Here is a 26,149-nt window from a genome sequence, read left to right on the forward strand (position 1 = left end):
TGTGTATAAATGAGCAAGGTTGAGGAGCCAAATTTGAGAACCTTGTGTAATCCTGACATTCTCCAAGAGAATCCAAGAGAATGTCAGGATTACGTACGGTGGTAAAGTGGTCTCATGTTAGTTGTCTCCACAGCTCTCATCAGAAGCAGACACAGTTACTTTTTGTAGGAAAGCATCTCTAACTTAAGCCTGTAGGATTCCCAAAGACTAAAGGCAGGCAACTATGAATTCAGTGAAATCATAGCATTCAAGTAGTTAACCCAATATATTTCAGAATTATCAGAAACAATGAATAATATGTTTCCCAAAGACTGTAGGTTTTGGAATTATCAGATACAGAATACAGACTTCAAATATTAGAATTGTGAAAAAATAGTTACATGTGAAATAAATCTATTATATAAAAAAAGATGGACTCATAAAATTGAGCGAGCAGTAAGACCACCAGGAATGATGAGGAAGACCTGAAAGGAAAATGGATGAAATAGAACTTACAGAAATAAAATATATAGCTGGGTATGGTGGCTCACACCTGTAATCCCAGCACTTTTTGCAAGGCTGAGGCGGGAGGATGGCATGAGCCCAGGAGTAGCAGACAAGCCTGGGCAGCATGGTGAGAACTCATTTCTCCAAAAAATACCCCACCACCACCAAAACAAAAATAAATAAATAAAAAGAAAAAAGTTAGCTGTGTGTGGGGCACCTACCTGCCTATAGTCCCAGCTACTCAGGAGGCTGAGGTGGGAGGATCACTTGAGCCCAGGAGGCCAAGGCTGCAGGTGCGTGCCACTGTAGTCCAGCCTGGATGACAGAGTGAGACTCTGTCTCAGAATAAAATGGAATAAGGAAATATACAATGGAATTGTTGAAATAAGAAACTGAGTGGGTGGATTAGACACCAGAAGAAAGGATTAATTGGTTAGACCATTATCTCCAAAAAGTAAGTCTGTATGTTACACAGACAGACATGAGGATGAATGATAGGGCAGAAGTTGGTGGGGTTGGCGGGGAGAGGGAGATCAGAATGAGGTCTAAAATATGTCTTGGTGGAATCCCGGGAGGAGATATTAAAATTATATTGGAAAGTGAGAGAAATGGAAGTTCTAAAGGTGACAGAAGGAAGTCCACATTAATCAGTCACAACAAATGTAAATGGACTAATGTTACCACTTAGACAGATGGAACTAATAAAACAATATCCAGCTGTTTTAATCCATCTTATTGAAAATATGAGGATGTGAAAAGATTGAAAGTTTGTATAAAGGAGAGAGAGTGATAAAGATATGCCAGTATACATTAACCAAAAACAAGTGATGGAGCTTCAGTTTCAAACAAGATAGGATTTTGGAACACAAAGCATTAGTAACAACTTGATGCTAAATGACTATTAATTAGGATGTAGCAATTTTCATATTTTGTGTACCTATCAAAATAGACTCAAAATACAGAGGAAAAACTGATATTACCACAGGGAGAAACTGACAGGTCTGCCATTTTATTTGGAGATTTCAACATACCCTGCTTACCATAAGTAAGTTACACAGAATGCCCATATATAGATTTGAATAACCCCTGAATGGACATGATATAATGGACAAATATAGACCTCTGTACCCAATAATCAGATATTCTATATTCTTCTCAAGCATATGTGGACTGTGGGAGAAACATTAATTATATATTAACCCATTAAGCAAGTCAGAAGATTGAAAAACAATTCATACCATCCACACCATAAAACTTATAATTTAAATATGAAGCAATTAAGGTTAGAAGTTAATAATGAAGAGATTAACCAAAAGCTACATGAATTTGGAAGTTAAACACCCTTGTAATTCCTAGTTTAAAAAATCCAATGAAATTGTAGAATGCTTAGAATTGAACCATAGTTAAAATAGGAAACTTCTGTCTACCACTCTCTCGCCCTCTCCCTCCCTCCAAGGCCCAATTCTTATATTTCTGCTTGTTAATTTGCTATAGTTAATTCGGATATATACAAAGACTAAGAACAATTCCTTGAATATGGTGACAACCTGTACCTGGAATAGTCCAAATCCTAATTACCCTGATTCCTCCACCAACAGTTTCCAAACTGGTGTACTAGAAAGTCTTCCGAATGCTCTTTGGGAAAAAAAAAAAAAAAAAAAACATCGTGGCCATATAAATTCATTGTTCTGAGAGGTCCCGTTGAATTTACCAAGCATTTCCCAAATTGATTTATTCATCAATAACCCCAAGATGCTGGGATTACAGGTGTGAGCCACCATGTCCGGCCTTCCATAAGGCATGTAAAGGCACTTCCAAAGGTAGAATCAACAGACTTTCCAAAAGTCAGTGGCAAGATCTCTAGACTCAGATGCGCCTTCAAGTTCCAACCCCCAGCAACCCAAAGCCAATGAATTGTCCTTCCAGAATAGCATCAGATAGCAATTAGAACGTGGTCCTCGAATTCTCCAGATCAGCTCCAAAAACATATATACTATTAACAGGGGAAATACTGTGAACTGAAGTCTTTAACAGATAACATTAATCAAAAACATTTCTATGGGTAAACGATTATATATAAAATAGGTTTCTCACCAACAAAAGCCTCTATAAATTTCAGGCTGATGACAATTTAACTTATGTTTTAAATGCATAATTATGTCAAATAAATGCATCATCTACAAAGGCCTGAATACAATCTCTGAGTCTAAGGTACCCCCGTCTTCTCAATTTCACATTTGATTATACGTGTATTTGAGAGAACATCACTCATTATTTGTTTTGGGAGTATTGTCAAATATTACCCAGTATTTCAGATATTATTGAAACTAGTTGATTGGAAGTCAATGGCACTGTTTCTACTAAAAGTAGGATCCTAATCAGTAGACAGAGACGTATAAGAATAGTCATTCTACATCGACAAAGTGTCAGTATCAGGCAGTGGCTTCAAAGCCAAAGTGGTGGTTGGATGGAAAGTGGAATTTTAATTGGCGAAGGAGGCAGTGAGACATGTTGATTCAATAATAACGTGAAGTCCAGGAAAGCCTGTGGCTGTAAAGAATGTTGAGCCATACAGTCCATGGGAGATAGGAAAGGGGGCCTCGAAATATTCAGGCTTGTAGAAGGGTAGAGTAAATATCTAAGGCAATTGTGATGGATAGTGCTTGAAGTATTTGCTTTCGACTACCTTCTATCAGGCTGTCTACAAACTTGGAAGTTTGTTGAGGGCAAGAATGAAGTCTTTTACAGCTTCTGGCATGCCTCTGTGTACCCACCGCATCCTCAATAAATAATTGGTTACCCTACTTTGTCATACAATATAGGACGTACTTAGCTGGACAGCACTATGTGATTTGATCACACCTAACCTATGAGTGGAGAATCACAGCGTTGAATCTGTTTAAAAACAACACTCCCTATTCCCTTTCACCTGCATAATATGTTCGATTTGGTTTCTAGTAATGTTGGTTCTACCCATATGTTTTTAGGTAATAGTACCATCTGTGATGTGCCTAAGTAAAATTATACCAAGAATTCTATGGCGGCAAAGCTAATGCACTGCTCTTTGTTTTGATTAAGATTTTGGACGTTTGAAAATATAAATTCAGATATTGGACTGTGAGGGTTTTATTTTGGAGGTTGGAGGAGATTGAAATGTTGGGGTAAAACTGCTAGGCTCCTTTGGGACTTGTCTGTCAGGGTGGGGAGAATATACAAGTTAACCAAATCTTGTAAATTCTCACAGTGCTTAGCTTTGTGACTGTACAAAAACTGGCATTGTTTTTCATAGGTCTCAGTGGAGAAATGTAAGCTGTGAGTTTAACATCCTGTTTACTGTGTTTTGGCCAGGATTTTGCAAGCTTTTGTGGAGAAAATTATATTGCTTTTTTTATCCTCTTTGTAACATATATGTATATCAGTATGTTTCCTTGTGTTTTACTATGGTAAAATTGTATCTTGCATATAGAGAAATAAGTCTATTAGGGTGAATTTAAAAAAATCTTTACTCTGAGGTGGCAGCCTTGTATAATGAACCATATGTTTAAGCCTTATAAATACATCACACTAGAGCCCAGCATGGTGGCATGCACCTGTAATCTCAGCCACTTGGGAGGCTGAGGCAGGAGGATCGCTTGAATCTAGGAGTTTTAGACCAGCCTGGGCTACATAATGAGATCCCATCTCAGTCAGTCAAGCAATCAATCAGTTACACAAAAAAGATCAAGATCTTTCTTGCTCTTTTAGAATGTCTTTCCCAAACATTCTAACAAATGTGTCGGTGTCTAAAACAATGAAAAGGGTTTATGACAGAGTTACAGCAGTCATCAGAGAAAAATCCTGGACAGATTGCAAATGTATACCAGTTGTGAATTTCTATGACTGCAATTGAAATCCAACATTAGTTTTGTACAGTCTTCTTGGGTGTATCTGTGTTTAATAACTTGTTTTCAAATTTAGAGGACTGTAGCTATGGTTTCTTCTTAGAGACCTTGACCTTGAGGGGCTCACAGTTTAATGGAAGAGAGAACTGGAAACCAAGAATTAAATGCAGAGAGTGAGGTTCTGCAGTACAGGGTGTGTACAGGGTGCAGAGAAGCACTGTGGCACCATGTTCTGGCCTCATCTTCTACTGCTCTAGACTTCCTGAAATGCCGTTTCCTGACCCTACCTGGACCTCTCTCTGTAGGTGCCGTTCTATCTCCTTGCAAACCTTTTCTACACCTTAAGTGCCTGCTGAAGTTCTGTTTCTTCAGAAGCTTCTTGAAGCCTGCCTCTGGCTCATCCAAATAATTGTTTTGTCTACATCTCTGTTATTTCTTTATAAATAATTGCAGCCAATTCTTATTATTTGCAGTAGTTATATTCTATAAAGTTGCCCGGAACACTGAATTAACCAAATAGCAAACCCTCGTTTCCAGGGTAAATATGTACATAAATACATATGTCATGTAGGTTATCATCTTAATTCCTAAAAACAACTCATACTGGTAGATTGAATTTTCTTTATTTCAAAAAGAATAAAGGAAGTACAGAATTGTAAGTGATTTGTCTGAGGCCGCTCCACTAACAGGTGCCAGTGTTATGATTCAGATCCCATCCAACTGGCCCCAGAGCCACAGCTTCTTGCACTACCCTGCAGTGTCCTCTACTGTCTCTGTCCTCAGGTCATCTTTGTATGAGAGTTGAAACAAGCAGACCAAGGTCACTTTATTTGACCTTAGCTTGGGACGTGTGCAAAGAGTGACAGAGTTTTCACTACTGTGTGTCTATCCAGGAGCCACCTTGAAAGTGCCACAAGTATTAATTTGGGGAGTACAAAGACATTTTAGCAAGTAAGCTAATTTGCAAATATGGGATACACAAATAATGAGGGTCAACTGTATTTGTAAGTGACTGCTAGGGTGTGTTTCATGATAATCCCTTCCCCCAAGAGTGTGGAATGTTTCTTTAGCTTCTTTGATCATTTACTTATTCATTCATGTATTTATTAAGTACTTACTATAAGCAAGACTCTGCTTTAATCTGTGTGAACAAGCTAGAGATTAAGGTCCTGCCCTGTGGATTTTATATTAGAGTAAGAAAGACAGATAGCTAAGTCTGGAGCTCGGGGGGCGAGGCCTAGGTTGGAATTATAGATTCACTTGGCCAGGGTGAAACCTGGTGTGCCCCCTCCTGCTTCACATCCACAGATATACTTCCAGAATATTTCTGTTCTATTCTTTTGTATAAAATCCTCCTTTTGAGCCTCTCTCCATTGATGCATGTCCACCTTTACTTTTGTTGATTTTGAGGCCACTTGCCCATGTAGCTGGCAGGATATTGAAGAAGAATCATACTGACCTGACTCTGCTACCTACCAGCTGAGTTACTTTGGTCAAGCTCTTGGACTTCTGAGCCTGTTTCCTAATTTCAAAAGTGGTGATATGATGTGTTAGGCACTGGTGGGTTGCAAGGAAGAGGCACACATGTATTCCCTTTGTGATGAGGGCCGAATGTTAACTTGGATGGAAAGTCATCCAAGCAGCCATATTGTCTCTGGCCCTAGTACTTTCAAAACCTCACAGAACATTAATTTCGCAGTATTTAGGATAGGACTTGAGCTCTGAAGACCTGTAGTGTGGTTATTTGTTCATATGGCTGTTTTCCATACTAGACCATGAGCTCCATAAGGGCAGGATCTACAGTTTCATCTTTCTATCCTAGGCACTCAGTTCACTGCCTGATACATAGTAATAGAGGCATAAATGTTTCAAAAGTTGAGGAATTTTCAACACTTCCTGAAAGAATAGGAAAATATAAAGGCTTCTCAGAGAAGGTATTATTTAAGCTTTTATTTTTGAGATGATGTCTCAGTCTGTCACCCAAGATGGAGTGCAATGGCACGATCTCAGCTCACTGCAACCTCTGCCTCTCAGGTTCAAGCAATTATCCTGCCTCAGCCTCCCGAGTAGCTGAGATGACAGGCCTCTGCCACCATGCCCAGCTATTTTTTGTATTTTTAATAGAGACGAGGTTTCACCATGTTGGGCAGGCTAGTCTTGGAACTACTGACCTCAGGTGATCTGCCCACTTTCGCCTCCCAAAGTGCTGGGATTATAGGCATGAGCCACCATGCCCAGCCTATTTATGCTGATTCTTTAAGGGTGAGTAGAAATTTTTTCCAAGTGACTAAAACCTTGAGACACTATTCCAAGCAGAGACCAGCAGGGGCAAAGACACAGGGATATAGAGATGTTGAAGTTTATCAAACACTGCTACCTTTAAAAAACAGAAAAGAAACGATCAAAATCAAAAATTAAAATTAAAAATCACCTAAAAAAAAAACCTATTAATGGGTTTGGCCAAAGGTGACATCACAATCGAGTTAACTATGACCATAGACACACGGTAATGGATGGAAGTTTTGGGGAAAAAACATAACATTCTCAGATTGTTGGCAGAGTATCTAGAACAATTTAGAAATACAGACATTGAATTCTGGGAATAATTACGCTGTAGTGAAATCATTTCCTTCTCTTCATATGAAGCATGTATGTGTCGCACACTGTTCAAGGTGCTGAAAATCAGACTCTTCTCAAGGAGCCCATGAGCAATCAAGGGAGATGGATGGGTGAGCCACTGATTATCATGTGACAAGTGGGGTAATAGAGATATGACTAAAATGCTATCCAAAAAAGAAGAAAAGAATTATTCATAACATATGGAGTGCTGGGGAAAGAGTTCTAAAATGAAGCTGGCCAGGTGTGATGGCTCACACTTCTACTGCCTGACCTCAGGTGATCCACCCACCTCGGGCTCCCAAAGTGCTGGGATTACAGGTGTGAGCCACCGCACCCAGCCCAAAAGCTTTGTGTTTTTACGGATATTAACCGTCTTTCCTGTTTAAAAAAAAAAAGCTTAATAATAATGTAGGAGAATAAGAGAAACATTTTTCCAAAAAAGGAATCATTTTGATTATTTTATGTTATTGGAATGTTGGATAATATAGTCTGCTTCATTAATCATCAAGCATGCTATGGATTTCCCACTTTTGTAGGATCTGTATCTCAGTTCAGGTAATACTGGTAATTTTTGTACACTATTTGAAGATGAAAGGTATAGGCGAAAATCATAGACCTTGCATAGAAGCTGGTTGATGAAGACAGCTCTGGAGGAACACATAGATACACACAGAGAGACGCACATATATATATATAAAGTATACACACATATGTTTTTTAAAGTCTTAAAGGTTTTAAAGCAAAAGCCAGCCCCTCCCCTCTCTCAGAGTGGGTGGGGACAGCGGTTGCATGGGCAGCTTTCCTGATGAGCCACAGGTCCCTCTGGATACACTGCTGCCCGGCCACGCCCCCTTTCCCTTTCATCTTTCTCATTGACCAATGGGCTTGGAGCATTAAGGCCACACCCCTATTCCGCATTCTACTGGGGCCCTGGTTACGCCTCCTCTGGCTCAGTTACGCAGCTGCCTGCTAGGTGACTGGAGGCCTTGATCGGTGCTCGCTGGGATTTTGCTGACGTGGCCCCAACCCCGCCTCCCTCCCCACCCCACAATGGCAGAAGAAACTCGACAGAGCAAATTAGCTGCAGCCAAGAAAAAGGTAAGGACGTACCAGGTCATGGCTCCCCAACTCAGCCACAGATCCCCTCTGATGACAAGACCGCTGCCAGAGTCCATACTACTCCTGAGGCACACTGGACTTTGCCCCCCAACCCCAGCACTTCTGGGCTCCCCCTACAAAAATCTTGTCAGTCAGCCCTGCCCCTTCAGCAAACAGCTCAGTCCCTGCCCTCGCCAATCACCCCAGGGTGACTTTGGGCGGGTGACTCCTGGAGCTCCCTGCTCCGTTACTGGGCCCTCACCTCTTGCCACCCCAAGTTGGACCTCCCTGGGCTCTTTGGGCTCGCGTCTCCAAGGACCTGGGCCCCCCCAGCCCCAGGCCCCGCCCTCACCAGTTGTCCCTGGGTGACATTGGGCTGGTGACTCCTGGGGCTCCCTGCTGCAGACTCTGCCCTCCCCTCCTGCTGCCTCAAGGTCGACCTCCCTGGGCTCTTTGCGCTGGCATCTCCAAGGACCTGGGTCACAACCCTGTGTTTCCCTCCCGCATCGTGGAGCGGCGACTCGGACATCGTGCTGATGTGGTCCCTCCCCCGCACTAGGAGGAGTGGAATGTAGTGATGTCACAGTCTGCCTACTAACTGTCATTACTGCAAGACTGGCCTTGGTCTTATGACCCAGTCCCCTAAACATTGTCACCCCATTTCTGGTTCTTCTGGTCACAGCAGAAATTTCCAGCTGGAAGGGGAATGGAGACTATGGGACCCAGGAGCAAGAGGTTTCAGGCTGCCTCACTCCCTTACAGATGTTGATGGTGGGAAAAGCCTACACTTCCCCCGTGAACTCAAAACGTTGACAGTATCTCTGGATGGCAATTGGAGAATGGGTTTGGTTTGGTTTGGTTTTCTCCCAGGCTTCTACTTTCCAGAGAGATTTTAACATTTTTTTCCGAGTTCTCCACCTCATATTCTCATTCTCCATGGTTCTGGGACCAGACTGCCCTTCAGTCAGTGGTCTCTGAAGTGAGATTTCCTCATCTTCTGTGGAATAGACCTTGGGAAACTGAACTTGACAGTTTGAATCTTCCTCATATTGTCTCAACCTGGGGTGCTTTGAGTACCACAGGGTAAATGTGGGACATCTTTGTGAAGCATCAGTTTCCTTTAATTCTCTTGAGATCAAGAGAAAAAACATGAATGTACTTAGGGATGGCAGTCCCATAGGTGTCTAAGAGTATGCCAGACTTCTCTCTGAAATGAGGCTTGGTTTGTCCTCTTTCTGATAAATTCCCAGATTTCACTGAAAGGCTGCCTTCTGCCATGAGGACACATTGATATAAAAGTTTGGGAGGTACTGGTGCACTTCTTCCCACTAACAGACGTGTGAGGATGTATGACTCTAAACCACATGACATACAGCTCCTGCCTACTTAATGTTTCCTTTTCTACCTCTGCCTCTGGGTTTGGTCCCTGGCAGCTGCTGATTCTTGGCAAAACCCCAGAGCTTAGAGTCAGAAGACTGGGTTTCCAAGTTCCAGTATCACCTTTTTCTTTTTTTGTGTTTCTAGCCATGATATCAATCCCTCTCAGTCCCTAAATGATTGTGACACCTTATAGAGTTGTTGGTGTCATTAAATCAGATGGTATATAAGAGTCTTTTATAAAAACTATAAAGGAGGATGTGGCTGTAGGGGCTGATAGTTCTCATGAGTATTACTGCTCTTCTTTCCCACAGTTAAAAGAATATTGGCAGAGAAACAGCCCTGGTGTTCCAGCAGCAGCGAAGAGGAACAGGAAAGCAAATGGCAGTAGCCCTGGGACAGCCGCTTCTGGTGGTTGCCACTCATCTGAGGCTGTGAGTCTTGCCTGGACAGGCTCCTGGGGACAGGGGGCCCAAGGGGCAGTAGAGGGCAATTGTTAAGACTGTGGATGGACTGTTGGGTAGTGCTTAAGGATTCTGGATTTGGCCGGGCACGGTGGCTCACGCCTGTAATCCCAACACTTTGGGAGACCGAGACAGGTGGATCCCAAGGTCAGGAGATCGAGACCATCCAGACTAACACGGTGAAAGCCCGTCTCTACTAAAAAATACCAAACAATAAGCCAGGCGTGGTGGCGGGCGCCTGTAGTCCCAGCTTCTGCGGAGTCTGAGGGAGGAGAATGGCGTGAACCTAGGAGGCGGAGCTTGCAGTGAGCCGAGATCACGCCACTGCACTCCAGCCTGGAAGACAGAGAGATACTCTGTTTCAAAAAAGAAAAGAATTCTGGGTTTGAATCCTGCCTCTCCGTCTGCTAGGGATATGATTTATGGCAAGTTGCTTGAGCTCTTTGGGCCTCTCTTTTCACATCTGTATAATAGAGGTGGTATTGTTTGACTTGTATTTGTGCAGTTTAAATGAGATTTATTATTGTCGATTTTATGTTAATCCCTAGTACATGGCCTGCTGTCAACACCCAGGACACCCAGGATATGGTCTTTGCTGTTTGATTTTCCTCATCCCCAGTCTCAAGGGGAAGCCAGGACAATGAGAACAGCCACTTGCCATCAGGAGTCACTGAAAGGGCCCCAGGGTGGGATGGTGCGGAGATAAGAACCAGGAGAGAAGGTGGCACAAAGGAGTTATGGGACAAAGGGTCCAAGATAGGCAGAAAAGAAAATGTTGCCAGTTGATGGGGAAGAAAGGAAGTCGGAGGGCTCAGACACTGAGGGGGACAGAACATCTCCATGTGCATTCTCATCTCTTGTAGTCAGCAACAGGTATCCACGGGGAGGGCCCTACATCATCTGCTACCCTGAAGGATCTGGAGGTAGGAGGCTCTGGGCGGAGGTGCAGTGACCCCACAGGCCAGCCCTCCAACCTTCTCCCACCGCGGGGACTGGGTGCCTCTCTGCCAGCTGAGACAGCGCACACACACCCCAGCCCTAATGATTGTTCTCTCTACCTCTCCCCCAACTCCTCCTCCACCTCCTCCTCTCTGCATGCGCCTCAGAGCCCACGCCAAGAACAAGCAGCAGTCCTGGACTCGAGGTCCGTAAAAATCAGTCGACTGAATAACACCATCAAATCTTTGGTAAGAGTCCAGTGGGGTCCCCTGTTTCCACACTGCCAATCCTAGGCTCCGGTTTCCCCTTGGGGCCCTGAAGAAGGGGGCTGGGGGCCCCTGGCATCAAGGGCAGATAGGGAGCTGGGGCACCCAGGACTCACCTGGAGGGACCCCAGGGCATGCAGCATGGCTCTTCTTTTGCTGCCCTCTTTGCCGACTCTCTCCCCTCCAGACGCCCCTACTCGAGTCCGTACTACACACGCCCTGGCGTTGTTGCCTCTTGGGGAAGTGCTGGCCTGACTGCTTGTCAGGGGCCCTGTATTTCTGCCACGACTCAGTCCCTAATTTGATCTTTGATTCTCAACAAGCCACCTCTCCTTTTTGGGCTCGTGTTTCCAGAGGAGGTAGTGAGTATCAAAGGTCTCTGTTAGCTCTGAGAGTCTGAGATTTAAAGGCCCCCTAGAATGGAAACCTCAGGGCCAAGGGCTCCTGTCTGTCCTTTTCATCCTATATCTGCTGTGAAGAACCGTACCTGGCCTGTATGTGCTCAGTAAATGTTTACTGAATGAACGCACTTTTCTAAATCACAAGCTGGCAGCAGGGGGAGCCTTTCTCAAACTCCATCTCTAGAGGTTTATGTTACTGTCTTCTCTAGAGATTCCTGATTCAGACTTGGAGTTCTGTGGCTGTGGCTGAAAACCAACAAAGACCCAAATCCTCTGTCCTTGGGAGCTTAGGAACAGTTCCTGTTCCCATTGGGTCTGAGAACTTTGCCTTTAAAATCCATTCCTGGCCCCTGCCTACCGCTTCCTGTCTGGGGAATAGAGTTGAGGGGGCCACCCTCCATCACCTTAATTTGATTCTCCCCACAGAAACAACAGAAGAAACAAGTGGAACATCAGCTGGAAGAAGTAACGTGATTTCTTTGTTTGCTCACGAGATGACTGCAGGGTTTGGGGGGCACTCAGACATAGAGGCCCCAGTCTCGTCTCGCCTACTCCCAGCCTGGGGAAGAAGGCTCACTCCTCAGATTCCACCCCATCCCCACAGGGCCCCTGATAACCTGGTCCCATGGGTGGGTCTGTCCTGGGGCATTGGTGGCATTCTGGGGGCATGTCTCTTGCTGTGCCATCTCTGCCTCTCCGTGGTAAGAGCTCTGTCTTCCTCGTCTTATAGGAAAAGGAAGCAAACAGTGAGAAACAGAAAGCCCAAACGGAGCTAGAGGTGAGTGGAGGGTGTGAAGTTTCCTCCTGTCCTCCGGAGAGTGTTTCTTTCCATTTCAGCACTTGCTTGGCTTTTCTCCCAAAGGTTCAAATCCAGAGATTGAACATAGAGAACAAGAAACTAAATACGGACCTGTATCGCACGAAACGTTCTCTCAGATACTTTGAAGGTGGGAATCTGGGCACCCTGTCATCCTTCAACCTGGCACTTTGACAGGTCTGTAGGGGGAGTCCTTTGAGCCGCATCTCAACTCTGTCATTACAGACGAGTCCAGGGATCTGGCCGGCCGCCTGCAACGTTCATCACAGCGTACAGGAGAGTTAGAGCGGGCTCTCTGTGCTGTCGCCGCCACGCAGAAGAAGCCGGATGGGGTGAGTCTAACCACCTGCGCTGTCCCCTGGGAACCCGGCTTCACAGATGGAGGAGTGAGCCTAAAGGTCCCTTCTGCAGGATGGAGTGTCCTGCCCAGAAGGCAGCATGGCCATTTCTCACTGCTTTTGTGTATGGTTGTTAGAGGCAGCCTGAGGCTGAATCAGCTGCTGTGGGTGAGTTGGGGGGCACGGTGGGGAGCGAGCACTGGATGCAGAGCTTGGAGGCTAAGTGGCTGTCCTGCCCTTACCTGGCTGTGGTCTTGGCCAAGTCCTAGGTGGGGTGTGGGGTATTGGGTACTTATACTGTGAAGGTACAGAAGGGTACCTTTAGTATATTACCATTTCTGTAGAGAAAGGAAACGTGTGTGTGTGTGTGTGTGTGTGTACACACTATGATAATATACATAAAACATGTCTGCAAGTGTTCATAAACAACTCAGAAGAGAGCAACGGGGTGGCTAGGAGATACTTCCCTTTTATACCTTCTGAGTTTTGGACTATGTGAATGTATCATCCTTTCAAAAAGTGAATAAAAGATTAATTTTCCCCTTCCTGACTCTGCCCCCACCCCCAGCAAGAAAAATGGGCTTAGAGAATCTGATAGACCTGGGTGTTCAAATCCTAGCTCTGCCTAAGTGATCTTAGGCAAGCACTTAACCTCAAATACTCCATGTTTTTTCATCTACCCAAGAGAGGTAATCATAGTAACTGTCTCCTCTGGTGGTTGCGAGGATTCAATGGGATTGCTAGCGAGGTACCTGCTGAAGCACTCCATAAAGGTTCCAACAGTGATAGTCATAACAATAGCAATGTTATCTAATCTCTCTCCTCGTCCCTTCGAACTTCACTGAGTTTTTTTCAAAACCAGACCACGGGCTTGGAAATGCCTTGATCTTTACTGGCCAAGTTGTATATTGGGTCTAGCCCTAGCCCTTTTAAGGGGCACTGTGTGGAATGGCCCAGGCTCCCCAGATCGAAACTTCTCACTCTTCACCATCCAGTTCTTGAGCCGCAGTAAAGCACTTATGAAGATGCAGTTAGAGCAGTCCATAAGGGAGCAGATACTGCTGAAACGACACGTGACACAGGTGAGGTTTTGCAGAGGGAGGGATGTGGAAGGAAGATGACCCCAGGTGGCCAGGAGCAGGTGAGGACCAGTGACAGCCTTTCCTAACTTCTGTGCCCATTCTTGCAGTTGAAGGAGTTGCTTAAAGAAGTCCAGCTGGAGAGAGATCAATATGCACTACAAATAAAAGGAGAGAGGGCCCAGTGGCAGCAGAGGATGAGGAAAATGTCACAGGAGGTGAGATCTGACCCTTCAGCCTCCCGCCCCCCCAACAACTTAGATAGGTCACTGGATCTTTCTGGGTATCTTTAAAATGGGAATAGTGCAGCCAGAGGTGGTCCTGGGTCTGGGCTTTGTGGAAGTGGGGGCAGAGAGGGAGATGGCAGCCTGTCCAGCCACCAGCCCCTCTCTCCAGGGCCCTTTCCCCCTGTGCTTTGGGCAGGTTTGCACATTGAAGGAGGCGAAGAAGCATGATACACATCGGGTAGAAGAGCTGGAGAGGAGTTTGTCCAAACTCAAAAACCAGACGGGTAAGATGTGACTGGCATGACCTGGCAGCAGGACTGGCATCAGAGGGCTGTGGGGGTGGCTTAGAATGCCCCAGGAAGGTGGGTGGATGGCAAGGCTTTGAGGCAGAGGGAAAGAGGTCTGTGCCAGGAGACAAGTCTTGTCATCTCCATGAGCCTCAGTGTCCTAATGAGCAAAGAGGGCCCATTGTCAGCCACCCACAGTGCTCTCTATCTGAAAGTGGTTTGGAAGATTGGCTACCATCCGGGTGCGAGGAATCATTAGCAGTGAGGCCAAGTTTGGGGGGCCTGAGAGGAGCTGTGCGCCAAGAGGAAGGTGTTTTGTTGTTTTTTGTTTTTTTGTTTTGAGAATCCAGAGGCCCTTATGGTCTGCTTCCTTTCTCAGCTGAACCACTGCCCCCGGATCCCCCAGCAGTGCCCTCTGAGGTGGAGCTGCAAGATCTGAGGAAGGAGCTGGAGAGAGTGGCAGGAGAGCTCCAGGCTCAGGTGGAAAACAATCGGCGCATCAATCTCCTGAACCATGGGCAAAAGGAGAGGCTTCGCGAGCAGGAGGAGAGGCTTCAGGAGCAGCAGGAGAGGCTTCGGGAACAGGAGAAGAGGCTTCAGCAGCTGGCCGAGCCACAGAGCGACTACGAGGAGCTGGTGGGTTGCCTCACCTGGGGAGCCTGCCCTCCTCCCTAGCCCTCCAGGCCTTTGTTTCCCCACCTGTAAAATGGGGCAGTGCAGCCCTCACATGAAATATTACTTCCAAAGGCACCCGTGAGTCAGAGCTTTGCTCTGGTGGCTGTGGGAGAGAGGAGAGTATTTTTCTAACCTGCCTCCACCCTTCCCGGTGCCATGGGAGGCAGACACCAAGTTCTGGGGTCTCCAGCTGCAGAACTTGCTTCTCTCTGTCCAGAAGAACGAGGACAAGAGCGCCCTGCAGTTGGAGCAGCAAGTAAAGGAGCTGCAGGAGAAGCTGGGCCAGGTGACGGAGATGGTCACCTCGGCCCAGAAGGAGCCAGAGGCAGCAGCCCCAGCCTCGGGGGCTGGGGGCGAGTCTGTGAGTGGGGAGACCCTCCGGGCCCTGCGGGAAGTCATGGAGAAGCTAGAGGTGAGTGAGTCCTAGCATGGGCCAAGAAGGGCAGGGGTGAGGCAGGTCGCTGCTGAGATGTGACCCCATAATTTTGGCTCCAGAGCGGCCTTATGGACCTCCTGGAGGAGAAGGCGGACCTGAGGGAGCATGTGGAGAAACTGGAAGTTCGATTCATCCAGTACTGGAGAGAGAGATGCCATCAGTGAGTGGGAGACCAGGGCACAGCAGGCGGAGCTGCAGGGCTGTGGGAGGGGCCCCAGCGTCTGAGCCCTTTCCTCCCGCAGGAAAGTGCATCGCCTTCTAACAGAGCCAGGGGGCAGTGCCAAAGACGCGGCACCTGGAGGAGGACATCACCAGGCTGGCCCAGGACAAGGAGGAGGGGAAGGTAGGGTGTGCAACATCCCTGTGGGGGTAGGGGTGGGGTTGCGGGGGGGTGGGCATGAGGGTGAGCACCAGCAGCGGCCTGACAGCTGAGCACCCCTCCCTTCAGGTGAAGCTGCTGGAGCTGCAGGAGATGGTGTTGTGGCTTGTGCCAACTATAACGAGGGGCACGGCAAATTCCTGGCCACTGCCCGGAACCCTGCTGCTGAACCCGGTCCAGGAGCCCCAGCCCCCCAGGAGCTTGGGGCTGCCGACATGCATGGTGGTGAGTAGAGCCCCCAGGCGGGGTGAGCAGGCAGGAGCATGGGGGGCTAGCACTCCACTCAGATCCCCGCCTCCCTCTCTCCAAAGATCTTTGTGAGGTGAGCCTCACCAACAGCGTGGAGCCTGCACAAGGAGAAGCCAGGGAGGGTTCTTCCCAGGACAACCCTACTGCACAGCCAATCGTGCAGCTCCTTGGTGAGATGCAGGACCACCAAGAGCACCCAGGCTTGGGCAGCAACCCCTGTGTGCCATGCTTTTGCTGGGCTTGGCTGCCCAGAAGAAGGAGATAAATACCACCATCATCAAAGAGCTGCTCAAGACATTGTTAAAAACGAAACAAAGTTACGGGGTTAATCTCCTACACAATTCATTTACTTCATTTGAATGTTACAGCCACTCATGATTATTTGTGTTTCTAATTTATAGTTTAAGTTTATTTGTAGAAAATTAAAGGAGAGTGGGTCTCTGTGGCTCTCACGGATGTTCACTCTGGCATCCTTTAGCATTTTTCTTTTTTAATTTCATAATTGTAGGGCATTAGCATGCATATCGAGTTTGCCCTCACGTGGTGGGAGTTCAAACACACAAAGACCCAGTCGTCGCACAAAACTCTTCTCGCTGGTTTGAAATAGGCTCCCGTGCTTTTTTAATGTTATTGCAGTGTGCATATTCATTACAGAATTCAGATAAAATTTGCTTATGTTCTGCTATTATGCTTGATTTCATCTTAATCACAGTGAGCTCTTCAAGAGCTCAATATGTGCTTTGCCCTCAAGTGTGCACTGTTTATTACTTTGTAATATGCCACTATGAGTACTGACATTTAGAGCTGTTTAAAGGCTGAGAACTGTAAACAGCCTTTCCTTCATTTTCTGTGTATTGGTGATGGGAGTAATAACCTTTTGGGGGAGCTTTTTAAATCTCACAGAAGAGGAAAGTGGCCTCCTCTGGCAGGTATGTGCAGGATAAAGTGTGTTTCATTTGTTCCGGTGCCAAGAATGAGCACTGTACTGTGGCAGTTCCCTTAGGATTTGTATATGCTCTGGGATCGTGAAGATATTGCATCGTGAGCTGCAGCAGTTGTACTCTTTTCCAATGACCTAAAAAGGGCTTATTTCCGAGGAATGAAAGGCTCCCATCATTGGCTGTGGATGTGGAAAACCTTTCCTAGCTTAGAGCATTTGTATCTATAATACATTTTAAAGTCAGAGTTCATGTTCCCTGTTTTAATCACATGACTACATGCCTCAGTTCACAAAAGGGCGCTGGTTGGCGTTCTTCTTAATGTATTTAGTAAAGATCATAAGAAATCCTTTACGAGTTTAAATGTCCCTGGAACAGGCATACAGGCTCTGGTCAAGAATGAATTAGAGTGAAGGAAAGCTGTGTGGTGCCTGGCATTCCTCTCTGTTCATGGAGCTTCTTTGAGGCTTGAAGATTGATTTTACCATCTAGACGTCTCTGGCTAATACCTATTCTTCAACCACCTTGGTTACTCTGACATAGGAATTTACTTCTTTTCCTTGAGTGGAAAACACTTTAGTAACAAACATTATTATAAACTAATATATGTGAGAGTACTTAGTTGAAACAAAAAGGAATTTTAGTAGACAGTATTATGTTATCTTTGAAAATCAAGGAGAAGTTTATGCAACTTAAAATGTTTACACACTGTGGTGCAATCTACTGTTTGTGAATGTCAGTGTATTATCAGGAAACGTGTTTATACAATCGCAGAGTTGTAGTTCCTCACAAACTTCTTTACGAAGAGTGAAATATGTTTTTGTACCTCAGTTTCAGTCAGGGACATATTTTGTGCAATATTTATGTGATTGTGCCTATGAGTGATGAATGAACGCATTTCAGTCATACGTTGCCTAAATCATAACTTGATGGTGCTTGGGAAAGAATCAACAGTTAAAACTTCGTGAAGTTCTAATGTCTGTGTTCCAAAACACATCACATTATTAGGTTGTAGGGAGAGATGTATGTGTGCTCGCTGGGGTGGGGATTTTCTACTCACTAGACCATCTCCATTTTTAGCACTTGGCATCCTCATGATCCTTTTATAAATATGAGATGAACAGGAGAGCAGCAATATGATTTTGCCAATGGAATAACAGATTTGCCGGCATTCAATGAAAGAGGGCACATATTGGGTCCTTGTGACTTCAACTGACTCTTCCAAATTGTATGAATTTATCAATGTATTAGATAAACCCAGTTTCAGAATGATAAAGAAAAAATATTAGACCAAATAATGTGGCTAATTAACAGTGGTATGATTTCTAGCCCGTGGGTTTAAAACTGTATCTTAAAGAGTCATTTTAAAATAATATAAATATTTAAAAATGTAACTGCTATGATTATGCTATGAAATGTTAAAACATTTTAAAATATGAATCCTGTAGTTTAAAAGAAAGAAATGGTGGGAAGGAAAAGTAGAGAAAGAAATGCCAATTCCAGTCCAAAGCTTTATTTGCCAAGTTTTCTTAGAAGGAATTTTACCAATGTATGAGTTCTTGTTAACAGAATGTGTAACGGAAATACTGAAAACTTTTGCCTAAAGTGGCATTATTGACTGCTGGCGTGATGCTACTGTAATGTAATAAATTATTAAATTGTTGCAAAGTGCTGTTTTTGCCTTAAAATTTTATTTTGTGTGTCTTGAAAACTATAGTATTAAAGGTATTGATACTGTGCAAATACTGGGCATGCTTGGCATGAGATAATCTCTTTCATTTTCACAAAATTGTAGTATAACTATGCAAGTGTTTATTAAAAGAACACAAAATAAAAAAGGTATGGGATTTAAAAAGTTATGGGGTGAAAAAGTTATCGGATAAAAATTGTAAAAATGTGGCAAAAAAGTAGAAAAAAGCTTTCTGAAAAGTTACCAAAAAAAAGTTATGAAAAAGAAGTTATGGGATTTAAAAAAAAAAAAAGTCATGGGAAAAAGCAGACCACTGTCAGCAAAGCCTGGAGAAGTGGGGCTGGAGTCTCCACTGCCACCATGTCCCTACCACCCCTTCCGAGTCACCCCTTTACAATTAGGGTAGCAAGACAAGACCTCTGTCTAATGGGGAAAGACAAAGAGACCCTTTGCCACCTTGATCAGGGCTGAGTCCTTAAATTTCTGGATGGTGATGATTGTTATTTAACAGCCAGAGGCTGGTGGAGGTGGTTTGTTTGGAGGAGGCCTGATGGCCCCCTTACTCTCACCGTAGCAACTTTTCCCTCGGGGGGCTCCCTTCTTATTCAGAGAGGCAGGACAGTGGGGCTAACTGTGGACCAGGCGAGGGCACCGGCTGCTGGGGTGGCCCCCCTTCCCCAGTGTACATATTGTGTCTGTGTAAGGTTTTGTATATTCCAGAGGGTAGGGCCGCCCCTGTATCATACCTAGCTGAGGTTGGAGCTGGCACATGGGGAGGAGGTTCTAATAATTATTTGTGGCTGGGAAACTTATTTATTGCTAGCAAAGGACAGAGGAAGGAGGCGGGGATGGAGTCGTGGCTCCCTGGTGATGCGACTCCTGTTTATTTTGCTTTTTATTTTGGAATATATGGATTTAGCCATACTGCCCGTCCTGGTGTGTTCCCATTTCCCTCACTGGGTCCTGGAGTTTGTGCCACCAAACGAGGAGCCCTAGAGTGTCTTGAGTATGTCCAGCTAGGCTGTTAGGGACCTTCCAGGTGTGTTACCTGTATGCTGCCTAGTGGCGCCTGGGGAATTCCATGGGGACTGCCATGTCGCCTATGGGGCACAGTCCAGCCCTGACAGCCAACAGGCTCAGAAGCCTGATGTAGCGGTGGCCGGGAAGACAGGTACCAGCACCTAAGGGCACTGACTTCCACCCATCCAAGGCGTCTTCCCTTCCGTCCCCTTGCCTCCCTCCCCTGTCTGCACCTGATGGCCTGTTCTGTCTGTCCCTCCAGAGTGCTGGGCTGCCCCGCAGGCTCCCTTCAGGCTGAGTTCGTGGCCCTGCCCCCTGGTGGCCAGAGCCGGCTTCACAGGACAAGAGCCAGCTAAGTTCCAGGGGCTTTCCAGGAAGTGTCCCTTGGAAAGGCTATGGCCTTTTCACCCCTCCAAACAGCACCCTAAAAATGGCTTGGCCTTTCCCCTCCCCTGAGCTCCACAGAGAACAGAGCCAGCAGAGGACACACTTCCCCGTCATCCAGAAATGGGTTTGATTCTCAGCCAAGGGACAGTAGGACTGGTAGAGACTGTCAGGACACACAGCTGCCTTCACAGCACTCCCATGCTTGGTGGGGGGATGGGAGGGATGGCGGGGGCTGACTCTCCATAGGCCGGGCGTGACAGGGAGGCTCACTGGAGGTCGTGCACTTCGGAGGGGCAATGTCGGGACAGCTTTCTCTTGTTGGGCCACAAAACTCCAAGAGGACAACACGGTGATGGATTCCCAGCACTAGAGGTGAGACGGTTGGCCACGTGTAGGTGTAGAGGTGTGTGTGTGTGTGTGTGTGTGTGTGTGTGTGTGTGTGTATGGGTATTTATAGATATTTATAGAACAATGCAGGGGCATACCACAGAGGGGGGCACAAGTTTTCACAACGGTCACACCTGGATGTCTCAGCTCACCACTACAACAGACTAAGTCACAGATGAAGGGGGCTGGCTTTGGGGCTGGGGGAGCCACTGCCAAGTCACAGAACAGCCGCCCAGGCAGGCTTGGAAAGGGAGGCCTCTGAGAAGAGGAGGGATCTGTTTAGAGGTCAAAGGGGGGCCTGGGGCTCTCAGGACGGGATGGACTTGCCTGACCCGATCGGCTGGCAGTTGGAGAGAAAGCAGAGAGAAAACAGGGGAGAGAAAAGCGAGCAGAGAGCTGGTGAGGCAAGTGCAGAGCACAGGTGTGCCACAGCAGCTGTGGGAGGGCCAGGGAGGGGAGGGCGCAGGTGCAGGTGTGGCAAGGTTCCTGGAAAAGAGGGGCTGGAAGGGAAAGGGGAGGAAGATGGAGGGAGGAGCCAGAGCTTCACAGGTAGTGCCTGGGGACTGTGGCGGCCCTCCCCACCCCACACATGCTGGACTCTTCCATTGCACCCAGGCAGTATACCCACAGGTCAGACCAATGCTCAGCCCCCTTGGGCTTCCCTCTTCTCTGGCCACCAACCAACTTGTCTTCCAAGTTGTCTTCCAACCAACTGGTCCAGGGCCACCTCTCACCTTGGGGAGCCCAACGCAACAGCCACCAGGCCTAACAGAAGGAACATTGCTCGAACAAGGATGATGAAGCTAAATGGGATGGATGGTTGGAGTGATCGCCGGAGCCCCCTCTGGGTGGTCAGAAAGCTCAGGACCCTCTGAAGGGACCCTGGGGGAGGCAGGGTGGTCAGACAGCCGGGTGCCACTGGCTATAGACTTATAAGTCTAAGAGGGGAGCCTCAGCTTCTTGGGGCTTGCAGGTCCCATAGGTGAGGCTGGGTCCTTCCTCCTAGGAAAAGAAGAGGGAGACCATGGCAAGGGAGGTGGGTGGGCTTGCTGGGCAGAGCTCAGCTGGGCCAGCAGGCACTGTGGTCCCCTTGGCTGAAGAGCAGGGCCGACCTCTAGGCGCAACAAGCCAAGGTGCGTGAGCCTGCTGGCTGGTGGTAGTGCTTCAGCAGGGCCCAGGGACCCTGCCTTCAGTGCCATGCTAGCAGCTATGATGGTACGTAGGAGGGAGGGAAGGGGGCTGTGTGCCCCTACGTGACCTGTGAGGTGTGTTTTGGGTTGACCGTGTGTATGGGGCTCTCGAGGTTTTCTCCTAGATCACCACTGTTTTGCTGACAGATAGAGAAGGTGGGACCCTATCACCCCTGCTCTGCAGTGGATTTGGCTCTCAGCACTCCAAGGCATCCAGGCTGGGAGCTGGATGCCCCACCCTGGCAGCATGGCTCAGACAGCACAACAGGTACGACATGCCCAGGATGACATTCCTGGGCCTCTGGCCACCTCAGAGTACAGCCCCACACACAACCCCCTCCAAGCTCTCAGCCCTTACACCATAAACCACGAGCTCCCTGACAGCTCCAGAGAGCACCCACAACTGCCAGCTTGGGCACGGAGCCTGTTCCAAGAGGCCCCAGGCTCAGCCATGGGGGCTGGGGAGATTTGAGGCCATGGGGGCCAGCCCTGCTACCTGCGTCTGGCAAGGACGCTCTGCACCTGCAGCCAGGAGTTGTCCACGGGTCCCCGTGTGCATGCTGATGGTGGTTGTGCTGATGTCACCGATGATGCTGAGCACCTCCTTCAGTACGTGGTGCATGTGCAGCATCTCATCACGCCACTGTGCCTGCTCTGCCAACTCCTCCATCAGCGTGTTCTGGTTCCCATGCAGGTACAGGTTGGACAGCAACTCTGATCACATGAACTCCTTGGTCTGAGAGAGGGCAAAGAGGGAAGGAGGTTGGGACCTGATGCCTGTGCTGCCCTGATGCCTGTGCTGGAGTGTGCTGGACTTGGAGCCCTGAGTATGGCTTTTCACACGCTGCTTCTACACCACTTAGACTCCAAGATATGCCTCCCCACCGCCCTTTTCTCACTCAGATATGGACACTGAGGTCCAGAGGAAAAGTCACCTGTCCAAGGTCACAGATCTGGGAGGGGACCCAGGACCTATCATGCCACCAGGACACCTGCCTACTCAGTGTTTTTAAAAAAAAGTTTTTGGAGATAGGATCTCACTGTGTCGCTAGGCTGGAGTACAGTGGGTGAGATCACCACTCACTGCAGTCTCAAACTCTTGGGCTCAAAGTGACCCTCCAATGTCAGCCTGTCAAGTAGCTAGGACTATAGGCACATGCCACCACCAAGCCCAGCTATTTTAAAAATATTTGTGTAGAGACCAGGTCTCACTATGTTGCCAAGGCTGGTCTCGAACTCCTGGGCTCAAGCTATCCTCCTGCCTTGGCCTCCCAAAGTGCTGGGATTACAGGCATGGGCCACTGTCCCCAGTCCCATGTTATATTTCTATGAGACAGCTCTGCTGTGGACCGTGCATCCCTCCCTGGACCTGGTCCCATAGGGCTGGTCAGCATCTCCCCCAGGCCAACATGGCCACCTGCATCTCCAGTGCCACAGGAGCCGCCTGCCCCTATGAGGCGGTGCATGCACGTTGTTGATCATGACGTGCATGATGGTCTTGGGCGTGACACCAACCATGAGGTCCCACATGGTCTTGTTGACAATGGCCATGTAGGAGTCCACCAGGTTCTGGGTGGTTTCCATTTGCCGCTCCAGCTGTGGGTCCATGGAGTGCATGAAGCTGTCGGAGCCATTCTCCTCGGCCTTGTTGTCCTGTCATGGAGAACACAAGGGCATCAAAGTGGCCAGGCCATGCAGCCAGGCTCCAGGAATCCCTAGGATCTCAGCCCCTCCAAGGGTACCTGGAACATTGAGGCACAGAGAGAAGCAACTGGCCTGAACATGCACCCAGCTCCCCACACGCTCTAGACGGTTTCAGGTCTCTGCCTCTCAGGACCCCAGACTCCCCTGATTCAGTCTCATCTTAGTTCTGACTCTAGTGCCCAGAATTTGCCTCAAGTTACAAATCCAGAAATTGGAAAAGAACATCTCCAGGTCCCTTGCCTGGAGATCTGGCCAGAGCTTGTGCCAGGCTGCAGACACCCGGCAAGGGGCAAGAAAAGGGCATACTCACTTTCCCCTTGTCCTGGGAGGCCCATGCACCAACACTGCCACCGTCGCTGCCACCTGGGAACACGGCAAAGTAGACACACACAGAGATGAAAACGGGTAGGGTTGAGTGAACCTGGGACACTGCAGCCCAACTTTAATGCGTTGTGGAATTCTGTTAGCTAATATTTTATTGAGAAGTTTTGCATCAGTATTCATCAGTGATATTGGCCTGTAGTTTTCTTTTTTGGTTTGTATCTTTGATTTTGGTATCAGGGTAATGTTAGCCTTGTAGAATGAGTTTGCAAGTATTCCCTCCTTCTCTATTTTTGGAATCATTTGGGTAAGGTTGGTATTAGTTCTTGTTTAAATGTTTGCTAGAATTCAGCAGTGAATCATCAGGTCCCAGGCTTTTCTTTGCTGGGAGACTTTTTATTACCACTTTGATCCCATTATTTGTTATTGGTTTGTTCAGGTTTTGGGTTTCATCATGGTTCAATCTTGGTAGGTTAGATGTGTCTGGAAATTTATCCATTTTTAGTATGTTTTCCTATTTATTTGCATATAATTGCTGACCACTAGTGATCCTTTGAGGTTTATTTTTCTTTTTTTCTTTCTTTTTTTTTTTTTTTTTTGGATATGGAGTCTTGCTCTGTCGCCCAGGCGGGAGTGCAGTGGCGCGATCTCAGCTCACTGCAAGCTCCACCTCCCGGGTTCATGCCATTCTCCTGCCTCAGCCTCCCAAGTAGCTGGGACTACAGGCGTCTGTCAGCACACCCGGCTAATTTTTTTGTATTTTTTTTGGTAGAGACGGGGTTTTACCGTGTTAGCCAGGATGGTCTTCTCTCCTGACCTCCTGATCCGCCTGCCTTAGCCTCCCAAAGTGGTGGGATTACAGGCGTGAGCCACGCCCCCTTGGGACAGGGACACACACACACACACACACACACACACAGATTTAGCGGTTGTGGCGCCCAGTCGCGAGTGTGAAGAAGGGACCAGATGGGTCGGGCAGAAAGGTGCTGGGTCAAGAGAGGAGGGGCAGCCGGGAGCGCGCACACGCAGGGTGCACCGGGTTGAGGGGTGAAGGGTGAGGGGTAAGAGGTGAGGGGCCACGAGGACCAGGGCGGGGTAGGGGCAGCCCTTTCCCAGGCGGTAGCGGGGGCGCTGGTGCTGTTGCCCTTTTAAGCTGCGGCTTGACGGGAGCCGCGCCTCCTGTCGGTGGAGTCGGTTATAAAGGGAGCAGCTCCCCAGGCCGCCACACAGCTCCCGCCAAGTCCTCGGTGTCCCTTGCCATTTTCCAGCCGCGCTCCCACGAGGGTCACCGCGGCGGGGAGAGGTGGAGCCGCGAGAGCTCGGCCGGGGGCCCCGCCGGGTGGTCGCGGCCATGACAGCGGCTCGGGACAGGTTCCTTTTCCGCGCCCCTCCCGCCTGAGATGAGGGGAAGATGTCCCTGTCAGCGTTCAAGGCCAAACTGAAGTTGCCGGCCTCTATCTTCCACGAGAACCAGGAGCCACAGCCGCGGCTCACGCTGCACCGCAACATCAAGGTGAGTCGCCGGGTGGCGGCCTCGCGGGGCAGGGCGAGGGCGGAAAGGGGGTGCCCAGAGTCCCAGGACAAAGGGGAACCTGCCCCAGGGAGGCCCCGGTTCCCCGCCCCTTTCTCCCGCAACTAGCCCGCGGGCACTGCGCCAGGCTTGGGTGGGAGAAGGCGGAGGGCGCGTCTCTCCAACTCCTAGCGCGGGGCTGGCTTGGGGACTGCTGGCCCCTCTCGGCCCCTGTCGCTGCCCTTCGAGGTGGGAGCCCGCGGCTGCCGGAGCCCTCTTGGGACCCATGGTCGCCCTCAGTGAGCCCACCTGCTCTGGGGACCGCGACAGGGCGGGGCAGGGCGACTCCCGAGTTGTTGGATCCCAGGCGGGGAAGGGGAAAGACCTTTAAGATTTTCGGTTTTTTGGCGGGGCGTAGTGGCTCACGCCTGTAATCCCAGCACTTTGGGAGGCCAACCGGGCTGATCACTTGAGGTCAGGAGCTGGAGACCAGCCTGGCCAACATGCTGAAACCCGTCTCTACTAAAAAATAGAAAAATTAGCCGGTCGTGTTGGCAGGCGACTTAATCCCAGCTATTTGGGAGGCAGAGGCAGGAGAATGGTTTCAACCCAGGAGGCGGAGGTTGCAGTGAGCTGAGATCGAGCCGTTGCACTCAAACCCGGGGGAGAAGAGCGAGACTTCTCTCTCTCTCTCTCTCAAAAAAAAGTTTTCTTTCTTTTTTTCTTTTTGTTGAGACAGAGTCTCACTTACTCTGTCGCCCAGGCTGGAGTGCAGTGGCGCGATCTCGGCTTGCTGCAGCCTACCTCTCTTGACAGTCCACTGGTTAAAGCGATTCTCCTGCCTCAGCCTCCAGAGTAGCTGAGATTACAGGCGCCCGCCACCACGCCTGGCTAACTTTTGTGTTTTTAGTACAGACGGATTTTTTAGTAGAGACGCGGTTTCACCATGTTAGCCAGAATGGTCTTGATCTTCTGACCTCATGA

General features: G+C 48.1%; 1 protein-coding gene across 6 annotated transcripts; it reads left to right on the forward strand.

Moving 5' to 3' along the window:
* Positions 1 to 3,104: 3,104 nt before the first annotated feature.
* On the forward strand, positions 3,105 to 18,644 carry LOC129014227 (golgin subfamily A member 8B-like). Of its 6 annotated transcripts, none has more exons than XM_054451398.2 (17): positions 3,106 to 8,084; positions 9,776 to 9,895; positions 10,789 to 10,848; positions 11,032 to 11,112; positions 11,958 to 11,996; positions 12,262 to 12,309; positions 12,394 to 12,478; positions 12,574 to 12,680; positions 13,682 to 13,768; positions 13,876 to 13,983; positions 14,189 to 14,276; positions 14,659 to 14,915; positions 15,175 to 15,366; positions 15,450 to 15,550; positions 15,633 to 15,733; positions 15,839 to 15,994; positions 16,081 to 18,644. In XM_054451398.2, exons 1-17 carry the CDS (start codon positions 8,037 to 8,039, stop codon positions 16,281 to 16,283), a joined length of 1,881 nt encoding a protein of 626 aa, XP_054307373.1. In that variant the 5' UTR covers positions 3,106 to 8,036; the 3' UTR covers positions 16,284 to 18,644. The 6 variants fall into 6 exon arrangements, with proteins under 6 accessions (XP_063508605.1, XP_054307373.1, XP_063508604.1 ...); XM_054451397.2 differs by having other exon boundaries at positions 3,107 to 8,084; positions 15,172 to 15,366; XM_063652535.1 differs by having other exon boundaries at positions 3,105 to 8,084; positions 10,789 to 11,112.
* Positions 18,645 to 26,149: the final 7,505 nt, after the last annotated feature.

The sequence above is a fragment of the Pongo pygmaeus genome, chromosome 16, assembly GCF_028885625.2.
Source record: "Pongo pygmaeus isolate AG05252 chromosome 16, NHGRI_mPonPyg2-v2.0_pri, whole genome shotgun sequence".
Classification (NCBI taxonomy): Eukaryota; Metazoa; Chordata; class Mammalia; order Primates; family Hominidae; genus Pongo; species Pongo pygmaeus.

Coding starts and splice junctions, on each gene's coding strand:
- LOC129014227 (XM_063652534.1), top strand. CDS start 8,037: ATGGCAGAAGAAACTCGACAGAGCAAATTAGCTGCAGCCAAGAAAAAG. Junction 9,896..10,788: donor GTTGCCACTCATCTGAGGCT/GTGAGTCTTGCC, acceptor CATCTCTTGTAG/TCAGCAACAGGTATCCACGG. Junction 11,997..12,261: donor TGGAACATCAGCTGGAAGAA/GTAACGTGATTT, acceptor CTCGTCTTATAG/GAAAAGGAAGCAAACAGTGA.